At 33.6% G+C, this 20,175-nt stretch overlaps 1 protein-coding gene across 2 annotated transcripts; it reads left to right on the top strand.

Annotated features, from left to right (window-relative positions):
- Positions 1 to 5,793: 5,793 nt before the first annotated feature.
- LOC128240165 (heat shock 70 kDa protein 12B-like) lies at positions 5,794 to 15,595 on the top strand. 2 transcript variants are annotated; one of them, XM_052956680.1, is made up of 8 exons: positions 5,794 to 6,175; positions 8,188 to 8,292; positions 9,906 to 9,995; positions 10,545 to 10,763; positions 11,331 to 11,484; positions 11,748 to 12,338; positions 12,652 to 12,714; positions 13,840 to 15,595. In XM_052956680.1, exons 1-8 carry the CDS (start codon positions 6,071 to 6,073, stop codon positions 14,253 to 14,255), a joined length of 1,743 nt encoding a protein of 580 aa, XP_052812640.1. In that variant the 5' UTR covers positions 5,794 to 6,070; the 3' UTR covers positions 14,256 to 15,595. The 2 variants fall into 2 exon arrangements, with proteins under 2 accessions (XP_052812640.1, XP_052812641.1); XM_052956681.1 differs by lacking the exon at positions 10,545 to 10,763.
- Positions 15,596 to 20,175: the final 4,580 nt, after the last annotated feature.

Below are 20,175 nucleotides of genomic sequence, written 5' to 3'. Positions count from 1 at the left end.
TCGCACATATTCTACGATATATTAATCTCTTTCGTTGGCACGATGTTACGCGATAGTTGTTTTGTTTCATGTTGAAATCCGGAGTACCAGAAGAAAACCCAATTGTTAGGATTGGTGGCAACAAACAAGACTCACATAAGCTCCGGCCAGAAAACGCAATCGGGTCGTCCAGATGAGAAGCATACACGCTTACCGTTCAACTTAGTTTGTGATTTAAATCATTGCGCGTATGTATTGGAATATGTATTGCATGTTTTATTAAGTAAATGCTTTTAAAAGTAATATTTGCTTCACCTACTACACGATTATTTAAATCATAAATTATTTCAAATTTTTAAAAGCGCTTACGGGGCAATCATAAAGCAACTTTTGGGCGTTAAGTGCAATAACCTAGTTATGTCCCAGTTCGATTAGAAATGATATGAATCTAGCAGCGAACAGAAACGTCTAAATTCAATCTCATTCATACATTCCATATACGGCGGAGAACACAAAATATTGCACTAAAATTATTTAAGTCCTAAAGTAACGCGTCGTAAGTTCTCAGCAGTGTAAAACAGTATTACAATATATGAATTAAGTGTGTGTATATGTGCTGTTGATTAAGGCTATTTCGAGGTTCTTTCCGAGTCAAAGTAAATATTTACTATCCAATCAATGTTAAGGATATCTTACCACAATAGTAAATATAGAAAAAAATCAATTTAAATAAGAAAACAAAGATGCATTTTGACTAGAATAATAAACGAATTGCAATAATTTAAGAAAGATCTTACAAAAAAGTACTGTAAAAACACGAGCAACTCGATGTACTATACAAACAGGAATCTGCACCGCACAACTTACTTCAGTCGTTACAAATAAGTGAAATATATACCTGCATTCGGGAAGGTTCAGAAGTACAGTATTTGCCTCCCGACAAAGAGGTCCCGGGTCCGATCCCTGGTTGTGGAAGGTTCTTAATTTTAATTTGTGGCAATAGTAACACTCAGTACTAGTGAATTTGACTCAGGTCGCGGATACGAGATTGTTTAAAATAAAATATTATATTTCTACACAACCGAGCTTAAAATGATATAAACTAACCAACCTGTATTATATTCAGAATCAAATAACTTCCCTGTTTAAGAACAATCTACTGTCTGTTTTTGAGGCTTTAAACACTTAATATATTTCATCCTTTAAACACATTTATCTAAATATTGAACACATCCATTTAAAGTCTCCTTTTTTAAAATGTCGGCAATAATAATTACGGTTAAAACAAAAACAACAACATCAATTTAAAAATACTTTAATGAAACCAATACTTCTGCATCGATCTTAGTAAATATATAAATACTATCACTAAAATCCCAACGTTAGCACAAGTCACTTTATTCGTCACAGCTTAGTAATATTTAAGTTAAAAACTAAAATGTTAAAAAATATACATTATCAAATGAATGGAGTGGATTTTAAAATTATCATCATACTTTAATCTCCGGGGAAAACCGGGTGAAACCAACGTGCACTATACATGTATTTAGAAGTAAATTACTTCCTTGATTAAGGCAGATCTTTTTTTTATGAATTATTCACGAATTTGTTACCGGTATGTCGAAAGACTAACTTTCATTTAGGGCAAAAATTCAAGTATGTTAACCGAAAGTAGACGTATTTTCTGAAAGTCGACAATATACATTTTAGCCTAATACATTGGCTCATGGATGTAGTTTATTGAGCTTCCTTTAATAATAGTACAATGAAAACTGCAGGAATAATTGTTACTTCTTTTTACTTCTTAAATAATATATTCCCTCAATTTGGGCTCTTCATTTTTCTGTAGAACGCTAAACAGAAACATTATTCTGTACATAGAAGATCTTGAATAAATCATATCACGCGCTTAATCTGTAGATACTGGCGTCTACAGCGAAGCACACACCATCACGTGTCGGCTTCAAACCAATGCACTTTAAAAAGATATACTAGTTTCTTGTATTTAATCATTTTACAGCCCCCACTGTCTTATATGAGTGTAACACTTTACAAAAATATGCAATGGTCATCATACATCAATATGGCTTTATTCTGCATTACAGAAATGAGGTGTCATAATGTAAAGTAGGAAGTAAGTTAGGGATAAAAACACATAGAACTGAGAGTTTGTAAAATTTCTTCAACCCCTTACTAAGCCTAGAACGTGTCACCAAGAATTTATGTTTCACTCCTAAAAATGATCGTTTCTCAAAACTAAATAAACATGAAGTTTTTAAATTGTTTAGTTTTTTACCTTCCCCACCCACTTTTGCATTGTGGCCGGCCCTTAATTTATCATTATTTGTATTGTCAAAGAAGAATTTAATACTTGACGATTTCCTGACGGCCGTGTCATGAGTCGTTCGGTGTGAAACGATGAATCAATATCGACCACTATTTGACGAGTTAAATGACGTGAAACAACGTCCTGTCATTATTCTAGTTCAAGTTCTAGTCGGTCATTGAGGACTTTATATGAGATCGATGTATATTTTAATACACAGGAGTCGACACTTTTGTTGAGTTCGAAGAAGGACGACACCCTAAAAAACTTAAAAACGGCTCGTTTAAGTGCAACGGTATATTCACTGAAAAAAGAAGACAAATTCAACTGAATATAAAGTCTGCAGCGCACGAGTTTTTGTGCTCAAATTCAGAGAAAGCTGTTACAGAACTTTATAAGACAGATAGGCATGAACTATCCAGTTACATAGAAGATTGAAGACGGTTTAGCGAATTATGGATTACCTTAATTGCTCAAACACAGCCCCCTTAACCACTGAATCCAATTATTCAAGTAAAAATGTTCTTTGTTGGCACATTGGTACTGTGGAAGCTATTTAACGAGGGCTTGATTTGTATACCCATTCACCCTTAAATGTGCATGTATTGGTTGTTATGTCAACGCTTTAAGTGAGTATATAATGCAGACTGGAAAATTAAAATGCCACTAACTCAGTAATCTCAAACTCATACAGCTTTAAGTCAGAAAGCTTAGTCTCAAAGCTCCAGCTTAGAAAGCTCAAACTTAGACAACTCTAGCTCAGAAAGCTCTACCTCTTTTGCCCTAAGATACTTAAAGTGACCCTCTTATTCAAAATCACTGCATACACATGTATAACAAACATCAATTTTAAATGATAAACCTTTAACAATTTACTAAATAATGCATTTATAGAAAATATTACTTACAGATAACAAGATTGTAACCGTGTATATACTAGCAGAAAGCGTAAAAAATACAAAATTATTGGTGATTGCTAAACGATTTACGGTGGTCTACTATAGTCTCATAAGGTAGAAATACAGTGTTTTATGTTCATTTCTTTCAAATTTAACTCGGTTTTCTTCATAAACATATCTGTTTTCGATATTTATTCATCCTTTTTGGAATATTTAAACAATATTATCAATTGTGATAAATCGTATTTGGGAGTAAGAGTGTATCTTTAACATGCTAACACAAGTTTGAAACTTAATATCACATTGCTCCGGTGTACATGAAGATTTCAAATATCGAAGTTTTGAGACATTAAACAGATTAATGGCAGTGTTTAAAGGTGAATGCGATACAAGCGATCGGCTGACTATCAATGTTGACTCGAAACAATAGATTGCAAATAATTAGGAAGTATTCGTGTAGAGTGACACAACTACAATTGAACCTCGCTATGTCGACATCGGATAAGACGACTTTTCGGTTATGTCGACTTTTTTCTGGTCCCGAATTTATTCCTTCTTATTCTATATAAAATAAATATGTTTGTATCGATTTTTATCACGATTTTTTCGCTATGTCGACCTCGTTTTTCAGTCCCAGTTGTCGAATTTCACACGTTTCCTATGTTGTTTATGTCCAACTGTAGATCGAGACGTAGGTGTTAAAATATTCATGACGGTTTGCGGCATGTCTCAAAATACCTTGCGTGTCAATATAACAAACCGTCATAATTAGGGGATACAAAAATGTAATTGGTAAGTGAGAGTAATTAAAGTTGTTTGTTTGTGTAATTAATTAAGGGGACATTTATTGCTCAAGTTGTTTTTGGCATTGTATAAATCATGAACATTTTATTGATTAGATATCAATCCCAAATGGGAACAGAAAGAATAACTTCAAAATGTCAAATGTTAGTTCCACTGCTCTGGTCGACCAATTCAGAGAAAGACCCGGTATACAATCCGGGGGGATATCTGGATCGGCCATAGGGACAAAGGGTTCTAAAAGAAAATTGTCATCGAAATCTTTCACTGAGAAGTACCAAGCCATCATCGAAGTCGAGAAGGGTATCAAGACAAAGAATGTGTTTTGAGTGATCCATAAACGTAAAGGAAATAAATTTGACACAAATAATTCTTCTTTTGTTTCACTTTAATTTTCAGTAATAATTTTGCTGTTTTCACGACGAAAATATGTAACAAGACCGATCAATTGTTGATGTAAACATCGGACAATCCAACTCAAACGTGTTGGGATTGATGATATTTTTTTGTAATTCGGATGAGTCGACTTTTAGGCTCAACAAACAGCGGCTTTGGTGCACTGCCTTGTGTCATAATTATCTGGGTTGATACAGGGGCGTACCAGGAGTATTTTCAAATGTAAACCCATATACTTGGGTTAACTGTCAGCATATGCAACTCTTTCATACATACATAATGTTATATGGGAAAATAGCGGGTGTTTGACAAGCTTAAACAGTACAATATTATATACAAGGTTTATTGAACGCCAAAGTTCAGTTACATTACAACAGTATGTTAATTGTATAACCCCGTAAGCCTTCGATTATTCTTGATTTCGAGATTTAAGCACTTTTCATTTTGTTGGTAACAACATGTATTTGTACGCCCATGCGTACGGAAGTACGTCTAGTTACATATCGCGTTCCAAATCCATATTGTTCCACAAACATTTCAACATTTTTTCTATTGTTTTGTTTTCATATTGCGATATAATAATCATATATTTCATTTGAATTGTACACAAAAGTATAATAGTGCAGGAAATGCCTCGTGATTTCCGCTTATAATGCAAATAAATTGTATTATCATTGTATTACAACAAAATCAGCCTATTTTCGAATACTCATTTTGGATTTATTGGCTAACTGGAACTGTTTTTTATAAGTCACAATGTACGTTGAAGTCTCCATTAAAAAAACATCTACTTTAAGTTGAGTTATACTTTAAAATTTAAAAGCTTGTATAACGATATTTAGTCTGTAAGCCGGTGGTCAAGTCAAAACAATCAATGCGTCGATGGCAATGTTGATGTGAACCTAAATGAACTCCTTAGAATCCTTGATTGATCTTGGAGAGGACCCGAAGTAAATATATAGTTACAGATAATTACGCAGAAAATGAAAACGTGCTCACTAAAAGACCCTGCCTTACATAACCTAGTCAAACAGTCAAAACGTCCTCAACCAATATCGGGTTTCATTTTATTAACATTACTCTAGCAATAAACATGCGAGATTAAAGCAATCTTCATATATTCTACTACATAAAGGTTTATCAGATACTGTTATGAAATTATCTGATTTTATTGAAAGTTCATCAATTAGTATAACCTATTCTTGGCTAATGACGGGCACTTATCGGCTACTATGAGAGTCGTTCAAAATATTCTTTTGGATTCGAATTTTATTACCTGTGACCAGAAATGTTAAAAGAGTTAGATCAAGCTTGTCGCGCAAACAGCCTTTCAACGCTTTCAGTACTTTGATTTTATAACGATATCGATTGACCATGGATCTTTATGTTTACTCATCATCTTCTCGATCGCAGGCGAGCTCGAAGGAAGTTTAAAATGTTATATATGGATTTTGGCAATATTCCGCAATAGAAATGCCATTATTACAAGCTTAGTGAATACTTGTCTTTGTGTTATATTATATATATGTGTGTGTGTCATACATGCTGTTTAAGGTAAAATAACTGCAAAATGGAGGATCTCATACCATTTCATACTTTCAATAACTAAACAGTGTTTGAGACTGCTGTTTATTTTACGAAAAGGGAAATTGAGACCACCGTGTCCGTTATGAGTTCGAAAGGTAAACTGATTTCAGTTGCTATAGACTTTGGAACTACTTTTTCTGGCTTCGCTTATTCTACGTTGGATGATTTTAAACAGAATCCGGCAAAGGTAACACTTACATCAGTATTTTTCCTCGTCGAATACATCATTTGTTATAACGAATTTTCACTCACATAAAAACCAATATTTATATAAAAAAACTATAATTGAAATATATCCAAGATGGATAAGAAATCGCTCAATGTTATTGATTTAAAACAAGATTTATTATTTGTATTCGTCAAGTTCATTCTAACCAGGAAGTAATAGAAGGGACTTGTTTAAATACATGTATCAAACATGAAGGACACACTATATTCCTGTCAGGGTAGGTTGAAGTATTATGGTACATATCAATAAATTACATATTGGCTTCATCACAAATAAAATGAACCCTTCATTCGAAATATCTAAAGGCCTACCACAAGAATTAGATTATCTTACCCTTTGACAAGAGTGGTGAAATATAGCTTTTGGTGCTCTCTCGGTTAAATCTGTTGAGGATTTACACTGGGACAAACAATTATCCTCTATGTGTCTAATGGAATGTAAAAAACATCACCTACTCAACCACTTCTATTTGTTTTGTTCTAAAATCACTGTATAAGCGATAATTTTCTGTTGCCGTGACAACGAGTAGAGACATACAAGTACAACACAATGACTATATGAACTATAAAAATGTATATGTCGGGCTTGATGCTTTCTCCGACACTCAGATAAGGCCCCCGTAATCTTTCTCCGACACTCAGATAAGGCCCCCATAATCGTTCATAAATGTTGGGACAAGAGTGAGGCTAAGCGGAAAGTGGTTTTAATTATTCTTGTTTTTAGTGAACTCGTTTTTCGCTGACCGTTCAAAGGCGGTTAACCAATTATTTTATTTTTTTTTATTTAAGTTTTTTTATGCGTGTGCGGACTGTGTGTGGTATTTGGATGTTTGTGTCTCTCCTTCAATGTCCTTCAATGTTTATTGGGTCCTCTTAATATAATTTATATTCGATTTTATGACTTATGCGATTGTCCCTGAAACTTTTATTGCAGTCTTGACTTTTAAAAATTTAAAGGAACATCGTTCACCAATCGTTTAGATTTAAAAATCTGAATAGACATTTGTCTAATATGAAATATACATGTTGCAATATTAAATTTGTCCACTGCATTATAATCATTTATCATGAATATACAATGCTAGAAACAAATCAACTTTACTTAAGTTTTATAGGGTACATCATTTACTATATTTCCGATTGCGAAAATGCCACCGACTTATGCAATAATCACTGTAGATGTTGATAAAACGTTAAAAGTATGCGTTATAATTATCACGTCTTCTCAATTCCATTAGATTTTGAGACGATTAATTGTTGAATAGATCCCATTCATGTGTTAAAAGATTCTACTTGAATTCGAACGGTATTTAAAAAACACAACTGATTTATTAAGTAACCAAATATGTTAGTGTAGCAAATTATGTCTAGTTGCATCATGCTCAGTCAAGGTAGAAATACGACCGACAGCCAACGGTTCAGCAAAAACCTGCAAAGATGCATCCAATGTCTACAATAGCTGGTCAAACATTATCATTTGACCTAGAACAGATCGGTTGTACAACCAGACTGGAAAATACGACCAGAAATAAGAGACCATTGTCTGACGGAAGTATGCCCTTACGAAGTATGAATTTGTGAGTTCCCTACCTAATGCAATACAAAACGCGTTCCGACTATTTGGCGTTCAAGATTTTGCTATTAAAAAATATTACCCAAACGCTTGCATCAGTCTGATAATCTGTTGAGATTTTAGTTATGATTGGTTTGCAAAAACAACACAAAGATAGTTCTTACGGTCTGCTGTTTTCATTGGCTTTAGAAAGATAATTTGCATTAAATGGACTTTATATTGGTTCATCACAAGCATTTTCTTTCCTGTCTCATGGTTAGCCTCAATATTTTTTTCAGTTATTTTTACGTTAAATATTAGCTCAAAATCTTATACGCGATATACGACATATACGACATAATCATGGTACTTATTTAGTAGTTCTGATTTTTGGGTATGTTCGTTATCTCTATTTCTAGGTATTTACAACTACCTGGAATGATGGACAGGGAATGATAACAACAAAGGCATCAACAGCTGTCCTCTTTAAACCTGATGGTACACTGTTTGAGTGCGGATACGATGTATGTACAAATTGAGTATTAAGTTAATAAACTTTCGTAAATTGAGAAACTGTATTGGGCATATCCTGCATAAGAACTGTTAGAAAATGGTCAAATACAGAAAAATAAGCCAATACGGTAAACTGAACCCGTTCTAGAAGTTAGAACCTTGATTCCTTCGAAACAAATGCTATTTCCAAAACAAAGTATTTGCAACGGCTTAAAACCAGTGCCAAAACTAGATGAATAATTTCAATTGTACATGTGTATATAAAATTAGTATTATTGCATTTAATACAAAACCATAGGTCAAATTTCAAAGACAATACGAAAATACCGTTTATATTATATTACACGATATAATACTTATATTCGATATCAGTTATTTACCTAATATCAACAACAACAACAAAACAACAAATAATATCCTTATTGCACTCAAGTTATACATACATTACAACATGAGGACAAATTAGATTAGTCACCTGTGCCAATAAGGGCTTAATAATACTAATACGAAGAAGGTTGACTTTGTATCGAGTGGCGGAAATTGTGGTGTATATTTTATGGTCGTACATGTATGAAAAATGTCTCATATCATGGGGAAGACATTTATTTTAAATATCTATACAAAATAAGAGAGATAAAAGGAATATACAATCTAGTGCCAGATTTCAAAGGATGTGCCTCGTATAAGCATATCGTATAAATAAGCTACAAACGAAATTAGGAAACTCAATATAATATCTTTAATTTAACAAAAAACGGGAGAAAGTACCCTGGTTGACATACGTTGCGTATTAAATGTGTTACAAATAAAACTACTCTTGTCAATAATTTAACATTTGTGCAAGTAAACAGTTCGTTGTATATAATTGTATTTGGCCCTATTGATTGGTTTATATATTCTTTTGACATTTGAAAAGAATGGGCAAACTAGTAAGTAGTGGTATTCATCACAAGAGTCTGACATACAAATAAAACAGTATATTTTTTATTATACCTTCCTAATTCCATCGGGAATTTGTTGTTTAATATACGGAGTTTACTCATAAAAAAGTTTCAACTAAGGCGAAAGGTTTAAACAGTATATTTTTTATTCGGGAGTTTCCTTGAACGATGAGTAATGTTTGCCGTAGAAGAGTTATTTATAACAGAATGCCAATCTTGTAGGAACTGGTCGATTGGGACTTGTTTTACACATTTGTGTAAACTAGGATTTATATTTGTAGATTGTTCTAACCATATATTAGAATAAACCGTATTATCTTTATTCGACGTATATGATCTGTCCATTTAAAAGATCTGGAATTGTCATATTGCATGTACTTATAGGAAAAAAGTGATAATTTAGTTTGTTTACCTCGAAGAATGAAATCCAAAATTTTAGTTTTTGTTATTTTTCTGAGAAGACTAAGATTAATTTATTCAATATGTTTTAGGTTTTCATAGCCCCATACTTCAGCAGATTATACTAGTATTGGCAATATTGTATGGTTAAATAATTGTGATTGTAAGTCTGTCGGTATTTTCATCAATACCTTAAAAACCATACTGTCTTCACAATTTGTGTTTTTCGCGATTGAACTGTATTTAAACATTAAAAATTCTGTATATCTATGCCTTTATTTTAGGCCCAAATAGAGTATGCTGCGCTTGTTGAGAGAAAAGCTCAAGCAGACTGGTTGTATTTCAGTCGTTTCAAAATGTTGCTGTTTCACCAGGTAATCTACATGTGGACCGCGACATGCAGCAAAACGTCTTCTATTTAATTTCATGTTATCGGGAATCGTAACGTTATAGTTCCAGTTCAAAAATGAATTGCGATGCGTATGCTATGACGTAGTTTTAAGGCTTAATATTTATTTTAAGTCACGAATGACATTTTGAAGTGATGAAAAAACATAAAAACAAATAAGACCCCCTTTCTCTTTTTTATAGCTCATGTTTTTCTGCACGATATTAAACGTATTATAGAACTCTTAGTTTGCCTGTAGCTCTCAAATGTGCGCGTTTTCTCTTAGGCTGCCCGCTAAATTTAATTTTAGATCAAAATGATATGGTATAATGACACTCATAATAATTCTCGGAATAAGAAAAAAACCTTACACAGTATTAAAGTTACCAAGGCTGAAACGTTCTTATTCGTATTCTTTCTCTTTTTTCCCAAAATTGTTTTTAATATTTTTATATTGCGTTGAGGCATAAAGTTTTACTTTCAGTTGGCATTTTATAGTTCTGGTTATAAACCATTCACTCTATTTTAAATATAGAATGTTACTACTAGAACACGATTACGTGCCGAAAATGGAAGCTCTATGAAAGCGTTGGACATCTTTTCAGCTGTTATCAGATATTTTAAAGACAAATTTCTGAACGAAATGAGAGATAAAGTAACAAATTTATCGTTGGAACGCATTATATGGGTTTTGACCGTTCCCGCCATTTGGGATGACAACGCCAAGGAATTCATGGCCATGGCTGCAGAACAGGTTTTACAAAAATCATCATCTCATAATTTTACGAAACAGTTTTGTAGAACTGTTTAACGTTTAAACTTTAATGATAATGAAGATTAGAGTAACTGCAAAAGTTATAATGGTTTGTTCTAGTACGTAGGCTACCCGTGCATTGTAAGTTGCAGTATGACTCCTAAGAATGATTTCCTGGTTCTATAGTTTTATTTGTTTTACTACTGGGCTTGACCCTGAAGTTTTGATAGTATTATGAAAATTCGTTTTGAATCTCTTCATGTATGTGAATTTTCCCACTTTGCTAACTCTGCAAAGCGATTTCCTAATCATTTTTATACATTTTATAACCGTTGTTACAATGAGTAAATACGATCATTTTATTTGTAAATACGGTATTTTAAATAAAACATCTTTATTTCGTTATAGACCGTGTGCCCTTATTATTGGTCTAACGCTTTAAACTTGCCAATTCAACTTGTATGTACCTAGATCAAGTAATGCTATATGAGTTTATGTCTGGCTGTCAATTGCCAGTTTATATATGCAACAATATTCTTGTATATTTGTTGTTTTATGCAAACATAGGCGGGTATACCAGAGAAGAGTTTGCGATTGGTGTATGAACCGGAGGCGGCAGCTCTGTTTTGCAAGCACACAAGTTTCTCATCAGAAGCGTTGTCAGGGAAAAAAGGAAGTATTTTCACCAGAGGATCAAAGTTTATGATTATTGACTTAGGAGGTAATAATCAGGTTAACCTTAGAAACAATTAAGAATAGAATTTGACGTTTTTCATTTATTTCTTACTATAAATAGCATCACAATGAAATGACAATGGTAAACCCAGTTGCCAAAACGTCAAGGAATACACTCGTTAAAGGCACAAGGTTTAGGTCTAAAGAACATTTAACGAAAACAACACAACATACATAACAACCCAGACATATAGCTCATGAATCAATTCATCGCCATGAACAAACCATAAACTCATTTTTAATTTTTAGGTGGAACAGTAGATATAACATCGCATGAAGTTAACAGCGACAGAAGACTAGATGCCTTAGCTGAGCCTTCAGGTGGTCCATGGGGAGGAGTGTTAGTTGACGCAAGGTGGCAGAACCTGTTGGAAGAGCTTTTTGGAGCTGATGTAGTAAACGAATTGTGTAACGACTTTACAGACAAACTAGACTTGGATCGCGATATTGAAGTTAAGAAAAGAGCAATCAAACTTTCTGAGTTAGAAATCGCCAGACTGAAATTACCGCCCTGTGTAATGTCTATTTTTACTGAGAAGAACGAGAATGTGCCTTTTATGGAGAGACTGAAAGGAAGTAAGTTTGAAGTCAAAGTTGAATACAGGAGAGGAATCTTGGAAATACTGAACAAATTCCTCCTGGAAACATATATTGATCCAGTATCCAATGTCACGGCTCATTTACAAAGGGAACTGTCACGGCGAGAATTGAAGGATGTAAAGACCTTGATCTTAGTTGGTGGCCTTTCAGATTCCAAAATCATAAGAGCTGAGCTACAGGCTAGATTCCCAGGATACACCCTACTTATGCCCGAAGAGGCAGCTGTATCCGTTTTGAAAGGTAAACCGATACCATAGGTATACGATCAGATACATTATGATATTACAATGAAAACAACATCCTGACGCATTATAGTCACATATAAAGGCAAAACTAGTATTTAAAAACACACGACAAGGACACAATATACATGCTTTACCAATAAATGTTTGTTAATTGTCATTTAAATCCATTTTTTATGCGCTGTGTTCAACCATATGATATTTAGCCCACTGTATTTATATACATTTGTATATCAACAACACCGACTGAAAAAAGTTAGATAAATCTTGCTGTTGTATACATCATTTTGGCTGTTTGGTGTCCATTTCAGGAGCTGTCATATTTGGCCACTCCAAAGCTTTTATCAAGTCCCATAAATTGCCGTATTCGTATGGTAGGTAAACACATTATTTTTTATAGTTTTAGCGTACTCAAAACAGGTAGTAGTAGTTGTATTATCGACCTACTTATAGTGAATGGTTCAACCAAATGGAGCCGATGTGACCCAAAATATCGGGCATTATTTTTTTCGTAGAAGTAGTAAGAGAAGTACAAATAGTAGTAGTAGTAGTAGTAGTAGTAGTAGTAGTGGTAGTGGTAGTGGTAGTGGTAGTGGTAGTAGTAGTAGTAGTAGTAGTAGTAGTAGTAGTAGTAGTAGTAGTAGTAGTAGTAGTAGTAGTAGTAGTAGTAGTAGTAGTAGTAGTAGTAGTAGTTGTGGTAGTAGTAGTAGTAGTAGTAGTAGTAGTAGTAGTAGTAGTAGTAGAAGTAGTAGTAGTAGTAGTAGTAGTAGTAGTAGTAGTAGTAGTGGTAGCGGTAGCGGTAGCGGTAGCGGTAGTGGTGGTGGTGGTGGTGGTGGTGGTGGTGGTGGTGGTGGTAGTGGTAGTGGTGGTGGTAGTAGTAGTAGTATTATTATTATTAGTAGTAGTAGTAGTAGTAGTAGTAGTAGTAGTAGTAGTAGTAGTAGTAGTAGTAGTAGTAGTAGTAGTAGTAGTAGTAGTAGTAGTAGAAGTAGTAGTAGTAGTAGTAGTAGTAGTAGCGGTAGCGGTAGCGGTAGCGGTAGCGGTAGCGGTAGCGGTGGCGGTGGTGGTGGTGGTGGTGGTGGTGGTAGTGGTAGTGGTGGTGGTAGTAGTAGTAGTATTATTAGTAGTAGTAGTAGTAGTAGTAGTAGTAGTAGTAGTAGTAGTAGTAGTAGTAGTAGTAGTAGTAGTAGTAGTAGTAGTAGTAGTAGTAGTAAAGGCGTGTAATGAAATAAATGCATCGCTCAAAACACACATAAATTCATTACGCAAAAGAATCGGGCCAGATATTGACCATTGTTACCTTGAGGACTACAATTCATATACGTATTGCACTGGTAAAGAAACACTATCTTAAGTTCGGTTAAACTGTGGTGTTTTATTTCTCTCATAGCTAGCATAAAGTCACACCGCACGCAATCTTCGTTTTCATTGTGATACAGAAGCTTGAGGTCACACATCTCTAATAAAGTCATACAATATTTTGTTTTTCTTTTGTTCAGGTGTCTGTACCAATGTTCCTTTTGACGTGAATATCCATAGGAAATTTTTGAAGATTCAACAGAGTGACGGGAGAATTATGTGCTCCGACGTCATTCATCCCTTGGTCAGAAAAGGCGAAACGATAGTTGTGGAAGAAACAACACGCAAGAAATTATTCCACTCCCCTAGGCCAGGAATGCGTCATATAGAGGTTGAAATATACAAAATTCCACAAGATATTGAACCTGGAAGTGTGCTTTACACAATAGATTGTAAACGAGTATGCACACTTAACCTTGATGTTCAAAACGTACAAAATGATGAGAAAGCTACGGTTAGCGTCCAGATGCATTTTGGTGGTACGAGGATTGAATTTACTGCAAACGAATTCGGAACAGAGAATTCAGTGAGCTGTAAGCCGAGGTGGTTCCCTTGAGCGATTTTATCATAAATACAATGTATCGTTATTGCTGTCGAAAACTGTTTGCTGTGCAATTTTAAAAACTATAAGTGTCAGATTTAATGTGCATTGCTGTCACTTTTTTACCACAGTCTACAATTAGCAAATAGGCATATTAAATCAGATTTATCAAAATAAATCAATTTGAGTTTGCGTATTAAAGTTGCACTCTCACATATTGACCTTTTAACAACTTTTCTTTTGTCTTGGAAGGAGCAAATATTTGGGTAAATATCTGCAAACCAATGATATAAGATTGCTGAAAAAAATCAGATCGTAGATTTTCATATTTCCGTTCGTAAATTAATGTCTTATGGATTAAACCGTTACTAACGGTTAAGAAATATTGCATACAACATCAATTTCTGCACGTAAATATAAAAATCTGCGATCTGATCTTTTGTCAGCTGTCTTATGTTACTGGTTTTCATGGGTTTTCGCAAAATTGGCTCGTTCCAAGACAAAAAAGCTGTTAAAACGTTCAATCTGTGAGAGTGCAGCTTTAAATAAGGAAAGTATTGATAAATGTCAGATTTAGGGGATTTATCCCTGATAAATATAGTATTGTAGGTAAATACGAACTTCCATCATACTAAACAGAATTTCCTTATTCTTAACTTAACTTTTCCAAAATAATTCGCTTGGATTTTTTTGCATAACAGCCATTGATGAAAATGTGACAAAATCGTGGACAATTACAGTACACGATGACGAAAACCTCAGACCCTTTTCCATTTTTCACTCCAGTTACGAATTCTGTCTTATATGGCAATTTCTGAAAAGCTTCTCAGTTTATAAAAAAACAATGTTTAAATTATTTGAAAGGAAATACAACATTGCATGTTATTACTGTAACGCAGTAACAAAAAAATTGGTCTGCATAAGGTGTTCTTGTGTCCATATTTTGTAAATGAACGATGCCGGCTACGGTCCCAACTTTTAAACCTCTTAGGTAAAGAAAAATTTAGACACTTTATTTTATTAAATCTGAACCATGAACTTGTTGAACTTCGGTCGAATCCAGTGCTTTAGTGTTGTGTCGAATTTTGCAAGAAATACGAATTGACAATGTATGGCATTGTTACCACAAAACAATTGTAAACAGACTTACATTTAAACAGATGATAAGTATCAATTCCTGTCAAATGCCAGAGCCAACGTATTGTTTGTGTATATTGTAAATCACAGTTTGCTATATGTGTGTCCATAACAAATGTTTTTGTTGTTATTTTTATATTTATGTCTATTTTTTGTATTGTATATATTTGTATATGTGTAAAAGCTATATTTCTCTTCACACGTGCACGATAAACAGAATAAACTTAACTTTTTTGTTTTGCTTTTGACAGGCACAGTTCGTATTATAAATCAGGATTTGAGAAAATGCAATAGTGGAACCCGGTTATTATAATGGTTTTCGCCGTTGTTAGGGCGGGCCACCGGAAGGGCGGCGTCAAACTTACCAATGGTATTAAATAAGATTTTACCTGACACAGATGTTTTTATGGCAAAGTATTATGTCTGTAACACTGCCGCGACCAGCTTTCGTCTGCAATCGGACACGTTACATACTAACCGAAATACTAAAACAAGAATGTATTCCTACCTCCAAGAAGTCCGCTAAGAATATTTCAAAACAAAAACATTGTATATGTCAACACCAAACAAAAACAGAATACATTCCAACGCACTGCTAAATTTATTTCCGATAACTAAGCTTATAGTCGATTATATCGCTGCAATCTACAGATGCAAGCCCTGTAGCTGAGTAATCATTAACCAGGACGATGTATTGAACGAATCACTCCAGCCAATTCAGATTTATGAATTGTAAGCATTCCGGTCATTGCAAGACACCGATACACATAAAAGCTAACAAGTTAAGGAACATATTCATTTAACGTGGCACATGTAACATTTAAAATCTAGATGCTACCGCAGACACAATCGCTAGCTCAATCTTAAAATCAGCCCCTGAGAGTATTCCAAATAAAAACGTAACTATTCGTCCAGGCGACGTCCCTTGGATAAACAAAGAGGTAAAATAACGAATCAGAAAACGTAACAAATTACATCGAAAAGCTAAACTTTCAAATAATGCACTGGCTAGGGAATAATTCAGAAACTATCGCAACTAAACAAAAAATATCAATCGAAAAATTAAAAAGGAATACGAATATACATTAATAAACAAAATTAACTCTGATAACATGACAACTTAAGTATGATTCAAACTAGCTTAACAACTAACTAAAAACAAACATCTTCACCCATTCCAACTCTTATTGATGGAACAATTAAGGCAGAGTCCGATGAAGAAAAGGCAGACCTTCTAAACACATACCTCTAGCAAACAATCAGCCATAGAAACTCAGCAACATCTCCTTTTTACAGTTGAGAACGTTCCATCCACTTTCTTCTCAGAAATATTATTGACAAGCCAGGACGTAAGAGATGCAATTTCCTGTATTGATCCTAGTAAAGTCAGTGGTCCTGACTCGATTAGTCCTAAACTTATTAAAGAGGGCAAAGACAAACTTGCTGTACCTCTCTCGAAATATTTTAACAGATTGTTGGCAAACTCTACCTTCCCTTCTCCATGGAAGTTGGCGAACGTCTGCCAAAAAGTCTGATCCATCTAGTCCCTGCAATTATAGACCAATATCACTTCTAAGTTGTATTGGCAAACTCATGGAGCGCTGTATCCACAAATACCTCTACAACTACGTCATCTCGAATAAAATACTTACATCCTTCCAATCTGGTTTCATCAAAGGCGATTTTAGCGTCAACCAGTTAGCTTTCTTTTACAACGACGTCAGCAAAGCCTTAGATGAAGGGAAAGAAGTAAGGGCTGTCTTTTGTGACGTTTTAAAAGCGTTCGACCGAGTTTGGCATCATGGCCTTATTCATAAGCTGTCATCCATCGGTATAAGTGGTTCACTTCTTCATTGGTGTCTTTCTTGTTTAAATTCATCTGCTGTGCTGATTCCTTTGTGTAAAAACATTAAAAATATATAGATTGATGACAAACTAGTACTTAACTTACACAAGCAGTTCCTAACAAAACAGTTTTAAACCGTGTTGGAAATGAATATTGCTTTAATATGTTGTATTGAGATGAACTTTTATTTATTAATCAAATCTGGCTGTTTGTGACAAAAATCATACTAGTAGATAAAGCCCTAGTTTTTTGCCTCTAAAAGGGGGTCTTACTTAATGTCCTGACTACTTGGCATGTCCTTGTGCTACTGAGTATGATACTACAATGAATACTACTATGACAAATCCATACAATAGGACAAATATTAAAAAACAAGGCGGGTGATTTTTAATACTTACCTGAAAAATTACAGAAACACGCTCAATAGCAAAACGTTTAAACATAGAACAGAACAGAACAGAATTTATTACACGTAAACTATACAGTTTTTTGTGTTTCATATACATAATAAATATATTACAATTACAATTATACAGTGTAGTGTGAAATATTAAATAGATATTATAAACAAATTTTTTGAAGGATGAACTGAAATTGTAAATTTCAAATCTACCAAACTAAAAAGTATACAGAACAAAACATATTCTATAGCACGTAAATTTAACAGAATGTGTGTTATGGTTACATATAAACATATCAGCATTACAACTAAACTAAGCTGATAGCGACTGGTATTATTGACATACAAAGGATGAACTGAAAAAAGTATTATTGCAATCATCAAAGTTAGTACAAGATTTTTATTTGACATTTGTATATGAATACATGTTGGAACAATCATTTTCAATATATAATTGAATACAGACGACAATAGAATTAAATATCATAACTTAAAGGTAAAACGTGATTTAAATATTCTAAATGATAATGTAAAAAATAAAAAAAGCTGCTTATTACGATGAACAATTAATGATATGGTTTATATATTCATTAATAATGTATTACGAATCTTAAATGCTTCCGATATATATTTACCTAACATAAATGCTTCAGATTTATTTTGTGTATTTAACAGCTGAACAAGTTTAAACATACTAGGTCTAACTTTGTAATAACGTTTAATATAATTTTGTCTTAACATAACATATAATGAACACTTAAACATAAAGTGATACTCATCTTCTAATTCATTAGAATCACATAATTGACAATGATGCAAGTTTCTTTCCAGTCTATCATATCTACCAGTATGTATTCTTAAATTATGGGAACAGATACGTAATTTTGTAATAGCAATTCTCAGGCTTCTTGACGCGATATTTTCTGAATAATATTCAAATTCAAATGAGGTTTTTAGTTCTCTATACAAAGTTAAAATACCATTTTCGTTGACATTTCGTTGCCATTTCTGTAAATATTCGTCAATGACCGATTGAATAACTATATTATCGCTTTTCTTAAGTTTAAACCAGTATTTTAAAATCCGTATATATCTATTAATATGTAACGGGTATCTACCCAATTCACCATATATAGCAGCGTTGGATGTTGTTTGTCTAACCCTAAGTATAGTTTTGCAAAACTTCAAATGTATCCTCTCCAACTGTGCAGATTTTGTAAATCCCCATATTTCACAACCATATGTAATAATAGATGAAACGAAGGCATCAAATAACTGTAGTGCTAGCCTTGGTTTACATTCATACCTTTTTAAATTAGACAACAACGTGTTCATTGCTTTTAAACCTTTACCGTACAGGGTTTGGGTATTAAGATTAAAATTACCAGTATAATTCAACGTAACGCCTAAATAGTTAAAATCGTTAACAATCTCCACGTTTTCATTTCCATATATCCAAGTCTCATTTCGTTTTGTACCACCCCTTTTGCGAAATACCACAATTTTTGTCTTAGCAATGTTTACCTCTAAACCCCAAGTAGTACAGTAATTATGTAATCTATCTAGTGACATTTGTAAATCTTCTGGAGTTTCACCAAGTACGACCATATTATCGGCAAATAGTAATAAAATTAAACATATATCCTGCAAAGCTAACCCACAATCATTTCTATTTTGTAAATATAATTCCAAGTCTTCAACGAACAGAGAAAACATTATTGGGGACATTATCTCCTCTTGCCTTAAGCCTACTGCGATATCAAAGTAATCTGAATAACTATTACAGTGTTTTACACAGGACTTAACTGACTGGTACATACTGCGTATAATACGTAACATTTTACCATCTAAATTGGATTTATACAACTTCAACCATAACGGATTCAAATATATGGAATCAAAACAACCTTTCATATCAATAGAACAGCAATATAATCGTTTGTTCAAGTTTACATATTTTTGAACAATTGAGTGAAGAATAAAAACTGCATCAACTGTAGACCGACCTCTTCTTAAACCAAACTGGGCGTCAGAAGTAACATTATTTTCGTCACACCATTTTGATATTCGCTGGTTAAGTACACATGTAAACAGTTTCGAAATATTGCTTAACAGAGTTATTCCTCTATAATTTTTAACGTCAGTCTTATCGCCTTTTTTTGTGTAATGGTATGATAATTCCCTTAGTCCAAGCTATCGGAAAATTTCCGCAGTTTAAAATGCTATTGAAAATCTCTGTAATATATCCACCTAAGATATCACATGCTTCAATAAAATACTCATATAGCAATTTATCTTCACCCGGAGATTATTCTTCTTAAGCAAGGCAACAGCTTTACGAACTTCATAGTATGTTATCGGGTTATCTAGGTCTCCCAAAATAATATCAAGTTCATTAAAATCATAGTTCCTGTTAAAGTTTTCAGCTTCCTCATTATTATCATGATTAATATCAGCGAACATTTGCTCGAAATGATTTTTAAAATCCTCCAGAGGTACATTAACACTTTTTTTTGCGATCTGTGAACGAAAATATCTCCAGAATTCTTTAG

Source organism: Mya arenaria, chromosome 7 (genome assembly GCF_026914265.1).
Source record: "Mya arenaria isolate MELC-2E11 chromosome 7, ASM2691426v1".
Classification (NCBI taxonomy): domain Eukaryota; kingdom Metazoa; phylum Mollusca; class Bivalvia; order Myida; family Myidae; genus Mya; species Mya arenaria.
Note: the sequence above shows the minus strand (reverse complement) of the source record. Positions and strands in the feature narration are given on the sequence as shown.